General features: G+C 45.7%; 1 protein-coding gene across 1 annotated transcript in view; it reads left to right on the forward strand.

The window, feature by feature from the left end:
* LOC138515768 (glyoxylate reductase/hydroxypyruvate reductase-like) overlaps positions 1 to 9,114 on the forward strand; it is a 251,739-nt gene extending 242,625 nt beyond the window's left edge. Inside the window, exon 9 of the mRNA XM_069630479.1 lies at positions 5,455 to 9,114. Within this exon, the coding sequence (XP_069486580.1) occupies positions 5,455 to 5,576 (122 nt within the window). The 3' untranslated portion in view covers positions 5,577 to 9,114. The remainder of the gene's footprint in view (positions 1 to 5,454) is intronic.
* Positions 9,115 to 14,611: the final 5,497 nt, after the last annotated feature.

Raw genomic sequence — 14,611 nt, forward strand, 5'->3', positions numbered from 1 at the left:
CGCCTAGATACCACCAAACTCGTAATGAGGCCCATGTATAAAAGATTGAACCTATATCCTACTTCCAAAATGATAGGTGCGAGATATGTGATGAAGGACTGTATTGAAAGGGGAGGACTGTGACCAAGGACTGTGATTAAAGTGAGGACTGTGTCAAAGGCCTACGACAGTGGAGTACTGTGATGAAGAAGAACTGTGCCAAAGGAGACGGACTGACAAAGTACTGTGAGGAAGGAGAAGGACTGTGATGAAGGACTATGAAGAAGAAGAAGTGTGAGGGAGGACTGACGAAGGATGGTGCTGAAGGAAAAGACCTGTGATAAAGAAGAAGAGGTGGATGAAGGAGACATACTGTGTTGGGTTTTGACAAAAAAGAAGGACTGTGATGAAAGATAAGGACTGTGATGAAGGAGAAGAATTGTGGTGTACATCTACTGTGACGAAGGACTGTGATGAAGGCAGAGGACTGTGACAAAGGAGAAAGATCCTGATGAAATACTGCACTGAATAAGACTGTTTTGGACCATGTACTGTAATGAAAGATAAGGACTGCAATGAAGGAAAATGTCCTCGATGAAGAAGAACTGTAATAAAGTGCAAGACTTCCGAAGGGCTTATGAAGGAGAAGGACTGTGACGAAGAAGGACTGAATAAGGAGAAGCATTATGGTGAAGAAGAACTGTGATGAAGGAGAAGGACTGTGATGAAGTAGGCGGCTACAGCAAATAAATAATGTTATGAAATAAAAACAAGTGTGATGAAGGTGAAGTACTGTCACAAAGGGGATGCACTGTTATGAAGGAGGAGGACTGTGATGGAGGATAAGAAAGGACAGTGGGGATGAAGAAAGGCTGAGGAAGAGATGGCAGAGACGAAGCACTGTGAAAGAGAGTGTGGCAAAGGAGAAGGACTGTGATGAAGAAGGATTGTACTGAAGTATAAGGACTGTGCAGAAGGACTCTAAAGAAGGAGAAAGACTTTGAAAAGGGAGAAACATTCTGATGAAGGACTGTGAAGGGCAGGATTATATTGAAGGAGACTGTGACAATGAAGAAGGAAGGATGGTGACAAAGGAATGTAATTAAGGAGAAAGTCTCTGATGAAGGAACAGCTTTGTGACAAAGGAGTGTGAGAAATTAGAAAGCTGACAAAGGAAAAAGACAAGAACTGTGGCAAAAGAGAAAGGAGGAGCCAACCAACCGGGTGGCTCGGATTGCAGCCTGATTCCCATGATCTCAGCCCACGTTCCAAGCTGCCTGATTGCTGCTTCCCCTGCTGTGCCATCTTCCCTCATCCCCCTAACTTTCCCTCTTGTTTTTCGCTACCTACCCACCCCCTGCTCCACTTACCTGATTCATTCTGCGGCGCCACCCAGCCACCGCCGCCGGCCCATGTCCTTTCTGGTTGCCATGGAAATTAACGAGGGGCTCCCTATGGAGTCCCATCTGCCAGCTCCACGGCAGCCTTCTTGAGTAAATATTTTGCACCCCGTTCATTCAAACAAAATACATTGCTGTTATCACCCCGGGCTTCCTAATTGAAAACATGGGGTGCTAAGAGCAATATGCCCTCATCCTGGGGGCTTCACTGGCTGGTAATAACACTCGGTGCCCAGCGTTAAGACCCTCGCTTCGTTTTGCATATAACTTGGAACCTCTGGCCTTTACTAGCTGGTGAAGCCCCGAGAGTGGGTGCTTATTGCTTAAGGATAAGGACTGTGATAAAGTAGTACTGTGATGAAAGAGGACCGTGATGAAGAAGGACTGTGATTTAGGAGAGGGAGAGTGATGAAGGAGAAAAGACTATGGCAATGGAGAAGGACTATGATGAAGGAGAAGCACTGTATTGACGGAGAGGACTGTGTTGCAGGATATGACTTTGATGAGGGAAAAGACTGTGAGGAAAAAGAAGGATTGAAAAAAAGGAAAAGGACTATGATGAAGGAGACAGGCAATGATGGAGATAGATTACAATGAAGAAGAACTGTGATGAAGGACTGACAAATGAGAAAGACTGTGATGAAGAACTGCAATAAAGAAGAAGGACTAACAAAGGACAAGGGCTGTAACAGAGGAGAATAATTCTGATGAAGGACTTGGTCGAAAGAGAATGATTGAGACCAATGACTGTGACAAAGGAGAAGGACTACGACAAATGACTTTTATGAAGAAGTACTTTGATGAAAGAGAAGGGCTGACAAAAAAGTACTGTGACAAGGGAGAAAAACTGTGGCAAAGGTGAAGCCCTGTTATGAGTGAGAAAGACTGTGATGAAGGAAGACTTTGATGAAGGAAACTGTGATGAAGAAGTATTGTGATGAAGGGGTACTGCAGGGGGAGATATAAATGAAGGACTGTGAAGAAGGAGAAACACTGTGATGAAGGAGAAGAGTTGTGACGACAGAGAAGGACTTTGCCACAGGAAAAGGACTATGATGAAAGTAGAAGGCTATGACAAAGGAGAAAGACAATACCATAGCAGGCCTGTGATTAATGAGTGTGATAATAGGGAAGGGATGTGATTGATTGTGATGAAAAAAAAGGACTGCGATGCAGGAGAAGGACTGTGATGAAGGAGAAGATTTATTACAAAGGAGCAACCAAAAACTTGCATAGGAATATACATTTTTTCTAAGTATACTCTCTTTCATCAGCATGGCAGGCAAGACCATGGTAATGCACGTAACATGTGCCAAAAGGACAGAATTTCTTTAAAAGGTTAGTTAATATCATATCAACTCCTTATGTCTGCAATACTTTTACTTATTTTCCATCTATTTTGGAAATATATATATGCATATATTTATATATGTATATGCAAAACGTGTTTATTTTTTTATTTCAAAACAGCATCAGTTACGTAAAATACCCTCAACACAATAATGTATATAATGGAAGAATAAAATACATGGGGCCTTCTCTACATAGACATCACAGATACTAACATCTTGAGTTCATTCGAGCAGCAAAAGTTCTTAAGAACTTAATATTGTGAATTCAAAAGAAGTTTCCAAGTCATTATACAAGGTCTGAACTGGACAATGATAAATGATTACAGACTTCGACCGCACAGTTGGCAGGGAGAGCACAAGCCATTGACTGTTTTGACCTTATCATTGCAGTGCAACAGTACAACTACTAATAACTATGAGGAAGCCCAATAGCAGTTGTCTTATTGTCCGGTTCAGACATTGTATATGACTTGTAAACTTTTATGATTGAAGATGTTCAGCGGAGTGCTGCCTGGTTAAGGCTGCACCCTCCCCACCCCGTCAAACGCACTTTCTCGTCTCCCGCTGGTCAATTATACACCTTTCTGCTGTGGCGTGGCTTGTGCTCCTCCCTCCCTGCATCCCCCCAACCCCCGCTACTTTTTGCTACCTCAGAGACCATGAATCCTATTGTGATTGTGGTCTCCAGAGTGTCAGGCTGCAGCACGCTGCACCGCGAATGACACTACGTGCAGCACGCTTTTGTGCGTCACACTTCAGCCCTGTGGCCTGGAGACGGCACTCGAAAATTGCAGTGGTTATGAATGATTGAAACCATTCCAACCAACGTTCTTTTGATTGTTTTAGGGAGCCGCCCCCAGTAACTATGGGTCTGCCCACATGTGCGTCAGGAGTGTCCTGTCTCTATGGTCGCAATCTACACTTTACTGATAGATAATGGCATAACATGTCCAGGGTGTTTGTGGTCAGGGTCGAACTGGGGCCTAAAATTGTCTCTGGCGCCAATGAAAATGTGGCCCACCGTTGCAAATGTCAATTCATTCCTTTTGTGACAGACTGTGTGAGTAGTACCCCAGGGGGAGGTTTTTGATCAAATGTGATGCAAATTGTGCATTTTAAAGAATATTTATTCAGTAACACTGGTCAAAACTACTGGCCGCACGGTGAAGTAACTTATTAAACTGGCCCACATGAGCCAAAAAAAGTGGCCGACTTTGACCCAAAAAACGGGCCCACCCTGGCATTTTGTGTTTTTGGTTTGGGCATTGCCCTGTAGGCCAGTCCGGGCCTGTTTGTGGTCCAGAGCAGAAGAGATGCGGGCTTAGCAGTGTGGACTTCTCTGCCCCCTGTGGGGTAGTTTCAACACTGATTTGCATGTGATGTTTCCTCTTCTGTGATAATTAAAGGGGCGCTGCCCAGAAGAACTGCCAGTGGTTATGACTTGTTGGAAGATTTCTATCTGTCACTTTTAGGCTGCTTCAGTATCATGAATGCTGCCATGTGGCAGTGCATGCAGGTAAAAATCAGTGCCGAGGACAGTATGCTGGTCTGGCATTCACGCCCCTGAAGAAATCTATATCATAGTGGTTCAGGAGCCGAAAGGAACTATGACCATTCCTGCAAATTGGACCTGGGAGATGACACACCATGCATAATTCTTTCAAGCAGATCACTCAGGAGCCTTCATTAATTTGTAGGAATAGTGAGGAAAGGGGCAGGCACGTTAGAGTCACTCCTGAGATTATGGAAACTACCAGCGACCTTTGATCCGGAAGTTGTACAGGGGCACTGCAGGAGAAGACACTTTACACAGCGCTCTTTCCTACACTAACCCTGGGTGGCAATATCAATCAAATGGCAGCTGCTCATCGGCTGGTAAGACTACTAGATCCAGTTCATCACCATCCCCCATGGACAGGGAGGCGACTTGTAGATGTGCAGAGGAAATGGACTGCGTTTGGAACACTCTGATGTTTGGGATTATTGTTTCACGCTTTGGGAGAGATGCAATGTATGCGCTGCAGATGTGGGAGTTTAGCCATATACCCCCCAGCCACTCCCCCCACACACCCACACACCTTTTGTGTTGTACCAGTGACACAACCCAAAATATCATGAAAGCCAGCTCTAATGTCCTTGTTTTAAATACACAAATGTGTTAGCACATGGAGCATCCTACCATCTGGTGGTAAAATACTATATGTTCCACAAACGTGGTGTTAGAGTGGAGAGACAAGAATGCTATAGGAATTATGAGTGGTAGTTGTGAAAATTAGAAGATAAGGGTCCATATTGGGTACTAATTGTATCCACCAGGTGGATAACCGTAGGCACAGTTGGATTACAAAATGTAATCCCACTTTGGCCTGGTGGTTGAGAAAGAGGGCTGAGCCGACCCTTGCGCAGTTCAGTCAATTCAAACTGGTGGTACCCTTCGAGGAGGGGGGCATTTGGTGTCCATACCTCCAGTGCTGGAGCCTCTGTGGCCCCCCATGGATTTCCACGGGTTTCCAAAGTGCTAATAAGGTACGTTTTCTTTTACACTATGGCAGTCTTTGCCCTAGTGCTTATACCATGCAAAATGACACTTGCACCGTTGCATGGTCTGTGTAATGCGGCCCCATGGTGTCTAATGTGCTGTGCTACTGCATGGATTTGTCATAACACTGAGCTCGAACAAATTAATGCACCGTTCTAAAGTGATTTTTGTGTTTTATTTGCAGTTATTCTGCCACACATTGCCAGCGCCACGATTGAAACGCGGAACGCCATGGCCGCCCTGGCTGCAAACAACCTGCTGGCCGGCCTCCAGGGCGAAGCAATGCCCAGAGAAGTGCCGCTCTGAAGCTCTTGCCAATCAACACGTCGGTCAGCCTCTTGCTGGGGGGGACAGACCTCCCCTCTGTCGTGCCTTCATTCATATTAAATCTCAAATGGGTCAACAAAAGTACAAACGCAACTCCTTTCATTTGGAATATTGAAGTTCAACATAAGGCTACACGCTTCCCTGAATCCTTCAGCCATTTTAGACTCTTTTATAGGGTAATATTGGACTTGAAAATAAAAGGCAACCTACTGCACAAGCATTTTGGATTTCTTGCAAGAAGGACATGTCGGAACATGTTCCACCCTGAGAAAGATTCAACCACCAGAGTCAACTGAGTTCCAAGTGAATCAACTGCTTCAGCACCATTTTTTTTAACATATCTTGGAGGTTTGAGTTGGGCAAAGTGGGAAACTGCAGCAGCAGCAGCGACCATTGGGAGCAAGTGGTTGAAAAAGAAGTGCTTCATTCAAAAGGCAGGTCCACGCGCACAAAGGCACCTCCTTGGCAGTGTTGCCATCCACACCAAAAACCACCTACACAGTGAGCCAGCATTTGATGCTACCCTTCCAAATCAATCCGACCTTAAGAACATAATTCCCCCCAACCATAGGATCTCTCAAACACCACACTGCCCAACCTTGTTTTCCACATAGAACTTTATGCCCATTCTTTTCCCCTTTTCCCTCGTTTCTTCTGGACCATACAGTCCCTTATCTGGCCTCACAGCCTTCTCCAACTTCTCAAACATCCTGGTGTGTATTCAACTGGGCCTATCAGGTCACCGCCCTCTGCCTACTCTGGGACAGTGCTCATAAATCCTGCCTCCCAATTAAACCCCTCTTTAACCCCACGCTGACAGATTGTTTTCCTTAGCTAGTGATGTATTAGCCCTGATCTCCAAACAGGCAGCAACCTCAGCCTATACCAGATAGGCTCTTTAAAATCTAGACATTGCAATCTATACAAATCGAATTGTTTACTGTTTGACCCAACCGATGAACACAACTGAGTTCCTCCCCAAGGCCCTACTATTCTTATATGATGGGAGGTCATTCTAAAGCATCCCGGCCTCACGATGAGCTGTGCCTGTGTCCTGTGGGTATGCACACAGGCCAACATATTCGCTGTGGAAGGGGTGTTGCTAGGTCTGGAAAAGATCTGGCGCTATGCTAATGTCGGGACTCGGGGCTAGCTAGCATTTTGGTTTTCAACTCCTGTGCCCACATCCGTGGCTACAACAAAAAGATGCAGGGCTATGCATCCCCCCACCCCCAGCTTCCCTCTAGTGACGCCTCTGCGCCGTGGGCTTGTCAGTCAGCTCAGTGACACAGCCTCATGGCACCCACTCCCAAACTCACAGGAAGATGGGCCCCTCAAGGTAACCTTTTTGACTCTGAAATGGGGGCCAATGCCAATGTTTCATGAACACGAAATGTTAGCAGACATGTTACAGGTCCTGGGCCACATCCTGGAGTAGTACACGCGGACAGGAGAGAAAAGGACCCTGCACATGTCCTGGCGGTCATGTATCGAGCAATCTTTCATAATTAGAAGCAACCTATGCTTTACCAGAAATATTCTGGAAGGAAGACGGGTTACTGTTCATTTGATCTTGTAGAGCAAAGCCACAAAGAGGTGAAATTGGTGGAGACTCAGCTTCCTCTGAATCTTCTCAATAATTAATATAAAGTGCGAGATCCCCTATGTCCCGGCTCAAAAGATCCAGGCAAAAGTCGCTGTGTTGGGAAATTTAGAAAAAGAACATGATGCACAGTGTGAATATATAAAAAAATATATCACGCCAGGAAATCCATTACAGATATAGTGTCCTCACCTGGCAAGAACTCAAAGCTGGTCTTATCAGTCATGGAGCCCCTGGAGAAGGCCAATGGCATTCAGTAGAAGGCATCCATCTGGAAAATACACATTGAGTCCCTTTCCAATTGTCATGGTGAATCAGGGTGTTGTTGGAAGTTAGTTTATGTTATGTCATGAAGTCTCTATATTGTGCCAAATCAACACTGTGGTGGTCTCCGAACACCTAGGTTTGTCCAAAAATGTGGAGTGTATTGTGTTCCCGCAGTGAGTGTCCAGAACTTAGGCTGCAGAAAGAAAAAAGAGCATGAGAGAGATAAGGAGGATGGTGAAAAGAAGTTAATCCACATTAAAAGATTATGCTGGCTTGTTGCTTTGATCAAAACCTGGTCTTCATTTTATACAGAGCAAAGGTCCGTTTTCTTCATGATTGAGCAAGATTTTTTACACAATGTCCCTGCAGAACATATGCTGGTTCCCGCACATCAATAGACCCTCTTATCCCATCGGTCTTACTATGAAGTCTGTATCTCTCCACCTTTCATGAAAGTCGCCCTTACAACAGCAGAGAGGGACGCATGCAAAAACAGGGCAGGCGTAGCCAGGATTGACTAACAAGTGGGGCCTGAGTCTAATGTAGTTGGGCCCGCCGCAGTGGCATTAAAATCTGTAAATGCCCACATAGCGCTGCTGAGTGGGCATTTACAGATATTGGATGGGCCTTGCCAGGGCCTACCCTGTCTACGCCTCATCACAGAAATGTAGGACCAGACCCCTGGTGCATGGTTTGGGGCACAGATGCCCCCTCCAATTTACGACATATAAATACATCCTAACTGCAAAATGTAGCCTTTTATTGTGGCACAGATAAGTGCATGCAGAGGGCAAGTCAACAGTAGCTTTGGAAGATGTGCTGCCCCTACAAGGCTTGTGATGTGGCTCCCTCTCACAGTGACCATCATTTTGGGATCTGCACAGTCCATATTAAATAGATTCTCCCTTCAAAATTAAAAAAGAAAACAGTACAGTATCTTTCATGGGATCTTATTGGGTCGCACCAATTACCAGATCTTAAAAAGAATTGTCCTTCATTTCAACTTTCTGCATTTGATAGCCTTGCGCCACCTTTGAAACCAAAAATGAGGTAACACTGCTACACAAAACGGGATGCAGTACCCTGAGCTAGATCACAAGCATCATGTAGCACGACCTCTGCATCTACTTCAGTAAGGCTGAGAATGTTCGCATTGGGACCCCTGCTCCCGGTTTCCCACTTTCTCTCTGGCCGGCCTCCAATGGCCCTGCGCCTGCACCCACCTCTGAGGCAAGAAACCTTGGGGTCATTTTCGACTCCACTCTCTCCTTCTCCTCTTACAATTCGGACATCTCTAAAAAGTCTATCAGCTACACCTCCTCAGAGGTACTCTAACTTTTCTCACTTTCCTGCAGCGGCTCACTGTCTGCAGAGCCCTGGTTCTCTCTAGGCTGGACTATTGCAACAACCTCTTCCTCAAACTCCCCTCTTCTGCCCTGTGCCCTCTGCAACTCATCTAGAATACAACCGAAAGACTTATCCTTGACCTCAAGCCCATGGACTGCATCTCTCTGATGCTGAAATCTCTTCACTGGCTCCCAGTGGCTACAAGGATCAAGTTTAAGACCCTCTGCATTGTCCACAAGGATTTCTGTGGCCTGGGACCTATCTACTCTCTGCTTGGAGAACCGGCTCACTCGCAGAAGGTTGGAGGTAGAAGAGCGGAGGGTTCGTGAGGGACACGTTCCCTCACGAACCCTCCGCTCTTCTACCTCCAACCTTCTGCGAGTGAGCCGGTTCTCCAAGCAGAGATTTGGAGCGAGATCCTTATCCTCAGCAGGTGCCTCCCTCTGGAATAGGCTCCCTGCCGCTCTCCGTCTTGAGCCTGACCTTCTTAAGCTCTGGAAACTCCTCAAGACCTTCCTCTTCTGCTCTTCCATCTCTCTCCCTCTACCCTGCTAACCTAGTTATCTGCTCTTCCCCTCTCTCCTTCCTCTTCCTTACAGCTTTTTGACTGGCTGCCTGGTGTACCTCAGAGTCTCACAGGTTGCTGTCAGCCCCACCAGTCCTCTTACGCACTTGCCTCAGGGCCCTACCCCCACCCACACTCACTGCATTTGAGAAATAACCAATGAGAGGTCTCTCTCAGCCCTTACCCCACTCTCCACCGACCGGGTGCACTAGGACCTCCCCCTCCCTGCGACTGTCTGTGCACTGCGTGATCCTTACGCACTGTGCCTGAAGTTCGTCTGTCTGTCATCTCTTATCTTCACCCCTTAATTGCACTGGTAAAACTGCAGAATCACCATCAGGTCTATTTGCTGTATCTCAAACTGTTAAATGTATTTTACGAACATACTCTGCCTGTGCAGACTATTATTGTCTCAGAATTTCAAGGGCTCTGAGCGACTGTTGGTTCTTTCCCCATATTCCCTCCCTCCTTGAGCGCTTTGAAATACTTCCTGTGTATAGGCGCTTTATAAATAAACAATACCATACCTCAAAGAGGGTAGATCCTTGGGAGCATAGGCGCATACAGATGTTTGGAAACACTTTACATGGCTTGTTTATTTCTCTGCTGTGTTACTGGTAGGGTTAAACACATTGTAAAACTTAGCATTGATGGAGAACCATAGATTTTTAGTTCTCTTGACATTCCCAATTATACCAATCACCATTCTTCTAAATGACAGCCAACGTACACTCTCCCCCGATACAGGGAAGATAAAATCAAAGCAAAACATGTGTGCACAGATTTTCTCTGCATCTTCCAATTTTGATCTCCAGTGGCATTGATTTCCCACAACCGACGTGGAACCCAACATTGAAATCCCACATCACAGTTCCTGTTAAGGGGTCTGACACCAATACAGGAGCTCTGAAGGCCACCAGAGATCACCATTTTCATCCCTGTGGAATGTGTTACTTTTCACAGAATGGGTCCCGTTTTCATACACTAGCAAAAACTTGGGGCAATCTGTGGAGAAAAATAGGACAAAGATGGCCGCCATTTTCACATGGCAGCCCCTATTGCTGATCTCCCGCGTTCCAATGTGTGCACAGTGGAAAACTCATGTCCGTATGTGTGCAGGGAAGGGTGTGGAAACTCTGGTGAATCCTAGGCGTGGGACGCTTCTGCACACACTTGGTCATCACCGTCTCCAACGTTTTCAAGGACACACCAGAACCTCTAGAAAGAATCCAACTACATAGATGCTCAAGCAGTCGGGCTCTTTGCCGCGCTTGTAACATCAATCTCAGAAAAACGTCTTGAATGTCTTTTTTGTTCAGCTCCTACCTACTTCAAGCTCTTGTGCACCATGGTATGTACTTCACAAACTCTGCATGTTACATCATTTATGAATATGAACATTGGACATTTTGAAAACGACCAACAATAGAGATATTAAATTTGCATCCTAAACTGTATCAAGGCTCTGTGTTGTATTCGCAACCCTTTGTTTTCTTTATGGAATACTAGGTGGATACCTACTAGTGTGATCGTTCTCTAATGGGTTCCCAATGGTGAAAGAGGGGTAGTGTGGAACCTGTAAGAAGAAGGATGGTAAATCGACTCCACCTATTAGTGTGGAGACCGTATAAAAGAAATCTCTTTAAGGGCATGGGTCGGAGAGGGGTTGCACCACTCATAGGGGCCAGTTCTCAAAAAGTGGCACAACTAAAAAAGCACAGCGGATGCACTTTATCACTTCAATCACTTTAAGAAATGTGCAGGTCACCTTATTCACAAAGGTCTCCTGCGCATTTTCAGGGGGCTGTGCGCCAGCGCAAATGATGTGCCAGGCAGCCCCCTTGCATACATCACGGATGGAGCAATGATCCTGATATTAGCATTTAACAGGCTCCAGGCACTCACGTTGCTGGCTGACAGCACATTCCATATTGACAGACACTTAAGATGCACGTCATTGTGAAATGTTACGAAACAGAAAAAAACGATTCTACTACTGTATGGGGGATAGAAATGCAAGTGTGACAGCAGCAGTCCATATTGCTACTGTTTCACTTTTTGTAAAAATAAAAAAAAGGCATGATAGGGACAGAATTGACCTTGTCATGCATTGCACATCCCCCTATTCCTGTTTCAATCACACACAGGGTATTCTATTTTGATTTCTGCAAATTTGAAAGTGCATCCTGTTTGTGAATTCAGGGTGCATTTGCCAGGCACTGTTATCATATGACCAGATAAACATACCCGTTTCCACCTGTTGCCATTTTATGGCCAAGTATTGCCATTATGGCAGTGCCTGGCAAATGCCTATCCCATTCCAACGCCAAAGTCAAAACTGATGGCTTTGCCAATGCTCACTTTTTACCCCAGCAGCACAATGCCACTCCTCTTCCTAACAGGGGACTATGCAGGTCACATCAGTGGTCTCTGCTTCCTTTGTACTCATCTTCTTCTCTCGTGCCCCTCAGTTGCAGTGCTGTGTTGCTAAAGGAGACCTAAATGGAAATGGAGGAGAGTACATCTGGCAGGGCACACAGGCCTAGGTCACTCCTCTTTTCGTCCAAGAAGGAACTGCTTGGGACAGCAGTCCTCCTTACATCAAAGTCCCCTCCGATCTCCCGACATGTCGTCAGGCTTTTCCTTACATGTGCACCATTATCAAGGCATCAGGGAGGGGGACAGGTCACCTGACAGATTACCACAGGTTTCCCGCCGCAGGGGACAAGTCCAAGTGACGGCATTTGGGGAAAAGATTATTAAAATAGTATCCAGTGTTTTTTCCTCAGGTGATGTGCTTTTATGTTAATGTTAATGTCAAAGGATATTTGTACAGTGCACTAGCACCACCGGAGTGGTCCCCTGGCGCTCTAGCGGCTCTGAAAGTGGGAGGGGGGGGGGGTAGTGGGAATAAGCTGGAAAAGTGCAAGAGAGCAGTGATGTGCTGATGGCAGCCTCAGCCCGGTGGGTCCGTCGGCTGGGCTTGGGGTGTTTTTTACGGTCGGTAGTCGTCGTGTGCTGTTGTGCAAGTCTATGTGGGGTTTGTTTTGTTGTTGCAGTGTAGTGAAGTTAGTGCGGATTGCTGCATTTTAGGCTTGGGTTGTGTTTGGTTAGAGTTTGAGAAGTGTATGCAGAGGGATGAAATTGTTAGTGTATTGGTTAGTTGGCATTGCTGTCCTTGCAGTTATGTCTATGTCTGATGTTTGCTATCATTCACTATTCCATTGTTGCTAATTTTCAATATTCTGTCTAGATGTGAGGCAGGCTAGTGATCACAATTCTAATCAAGTGTTGCACTTACCTTCATTCAGTTTAATCCAAGTGTGGCACATGCTAACATTCACATTTCTATCTAGGTGCGACACAAGCTGCGATAAAACGGCAAGTATTATAGTAAAACATTACTGATAACAGTGCAGTGGCTCTTTCACTAGCCAGACTGGGACATTTGGAAGCGGGACACCTCGGGTGCCGAGCAGGAGGTGTTCCTGCTCAGCACCCTCATTGTCCTGGCAGCAGGACACCTGTCCCGTTCGGCACCTTCATTGTCAATGAGGGTGCCGAACGGGAGAGGTGTCCCGCTGCCAGGACAATATCCCACAGAGCTCAGGGCAGCAAAGCGGCTCTTCAAAGATGTGCCACGTTGCTCTGTGTCAACAGAGCTTCACAATGGAAGCCATTAAACACTGATGGTAGGAAGGAGGGACTATTAGCAGGGACTTTTGTCCCTTATGAAATATGAATGGGGGTGTTCAGAAGCGAGAAGAATGCATAAATGATAGCATTAATGTGAGTTTACCAGAAGCAGATGAAATGCAAAGCAGAACCTTAATAAATATCTATATCAACTAAACCTGGGATAATGTGTTCATTTGCTTAAATTGTCCACCTCCTGGTTTCACCATTCAACCAAAGTGTGTGATCCTGGGCAAATCATCTAATCGCACTGTGTCTTACCTGCAGCTCTGTAAGTGATTCAATTCATAGCTTATGTTAATATATCATGCTGTCATTTAAAAAAATCTAACTATAGAGTTGCTCCATATATAAGAATTGGGCAATATAGGTATTTTGCACCACAAAGTTATTTGCCACTTACTTATGGCAATTTATTTGAAAGTCACTTTCATGGTGCCTCCAAGTATCAAAGACTGATGATTCTCCTTGCCATGTGCTTTTCTGTGAAGTCACTTCTGTTGGTACAATCCATATGCAAATTAGGAGATTTGCAAATATGTTGCCGCCCAGAGCTCTAATAGATGAGCTTCCTGCACCTGGAAGGGTCCTACATTTTTTGTTTTTTTTGTTTTTGTTATGTGTATGTGTTAAAATGCCATCTGCCGCTAATGTTACCCCTCTCTGACCCCCACCACTTGGAATGCTGGATACTCCCCTGGGTGGGATGGTGAAGCTTTTGGGTTTATGGTTTGATTGGAGAGGTTGCAGAACCCCTATCTGTACACGTATGCGGTATGCCACATATGAGTGCAGAGGAGAGTCCACATGTTCTAATCATTAACATCTGGGATCAGATTACAGAAACCTTGCACCGGTGCAAATGCAAAGCTGCACTGTATTAACACTAGGGCAAAGTTTGCCATATTTTTAAACACACTCAGACATATTAGAAAACGATTGCACCATGACAAGTGTAGTTTGGCATGGTATAAGCACCAGTGCAAACATTGCCATGGCACTGGCGTAACATGGGCCCCCGCAGCCCCCGCCGTGCGGTGGGCCCCGCCAGCACATGTTAAAAGAAAGAAACATTTTTTTCTTTTTCAATTTACTCTGCATTCATAAAGTCAGAGGAAATCATTTCTTTATGAAGGGAGTGACTACAAAAAGAAATGTACTTTTTGAAGTCCGAGGGCTCTGCCCCCCATGGCATGGCTGACCCTAGGCTGGAGGCCTCCATGTCATGGGGTGGGGGCAGCCCTATGACCTAAAAAATAAATAGTTTATTTTTGAAGTCACTCTGCCTTCCCAAAGAAATGACTGCCGGTATGGTTCGGTCCTTAACAGAAATAATTTCTTTATGAAGTCAGAGTGACTTCAAAAAGAAACAATGGGTCTCATTACGGGTTTGGCGGTAACCGTCCCGGTGCTACCGGCAGGTTGCCGCCAGACCCGTAATGATTTACTCGTGCCCGACTTCTCGGGAACACAGGGAGATTACAAGCCCGTCGGTCCGGGAAGTTAGGCGCCGGCAAATGATAAGTCCCCATTTCC

This window comes from Ambystoma mexicanum, chromosome 6q, assembly GCF_040938575.1.
Source record: "Ambystoma mexicanum isolate Mex_15411 chromosome 6q, UKY_AmexF1_1, whole genome shotgun sequence".
Classification (NCBI taxonomy): domain Eukaryota; kingdom Metazoa; phylum Chordata; class Amphibia; order Caudata; family Ambystomatidae; genus Ambystoma; species Ambystoma mexicanum.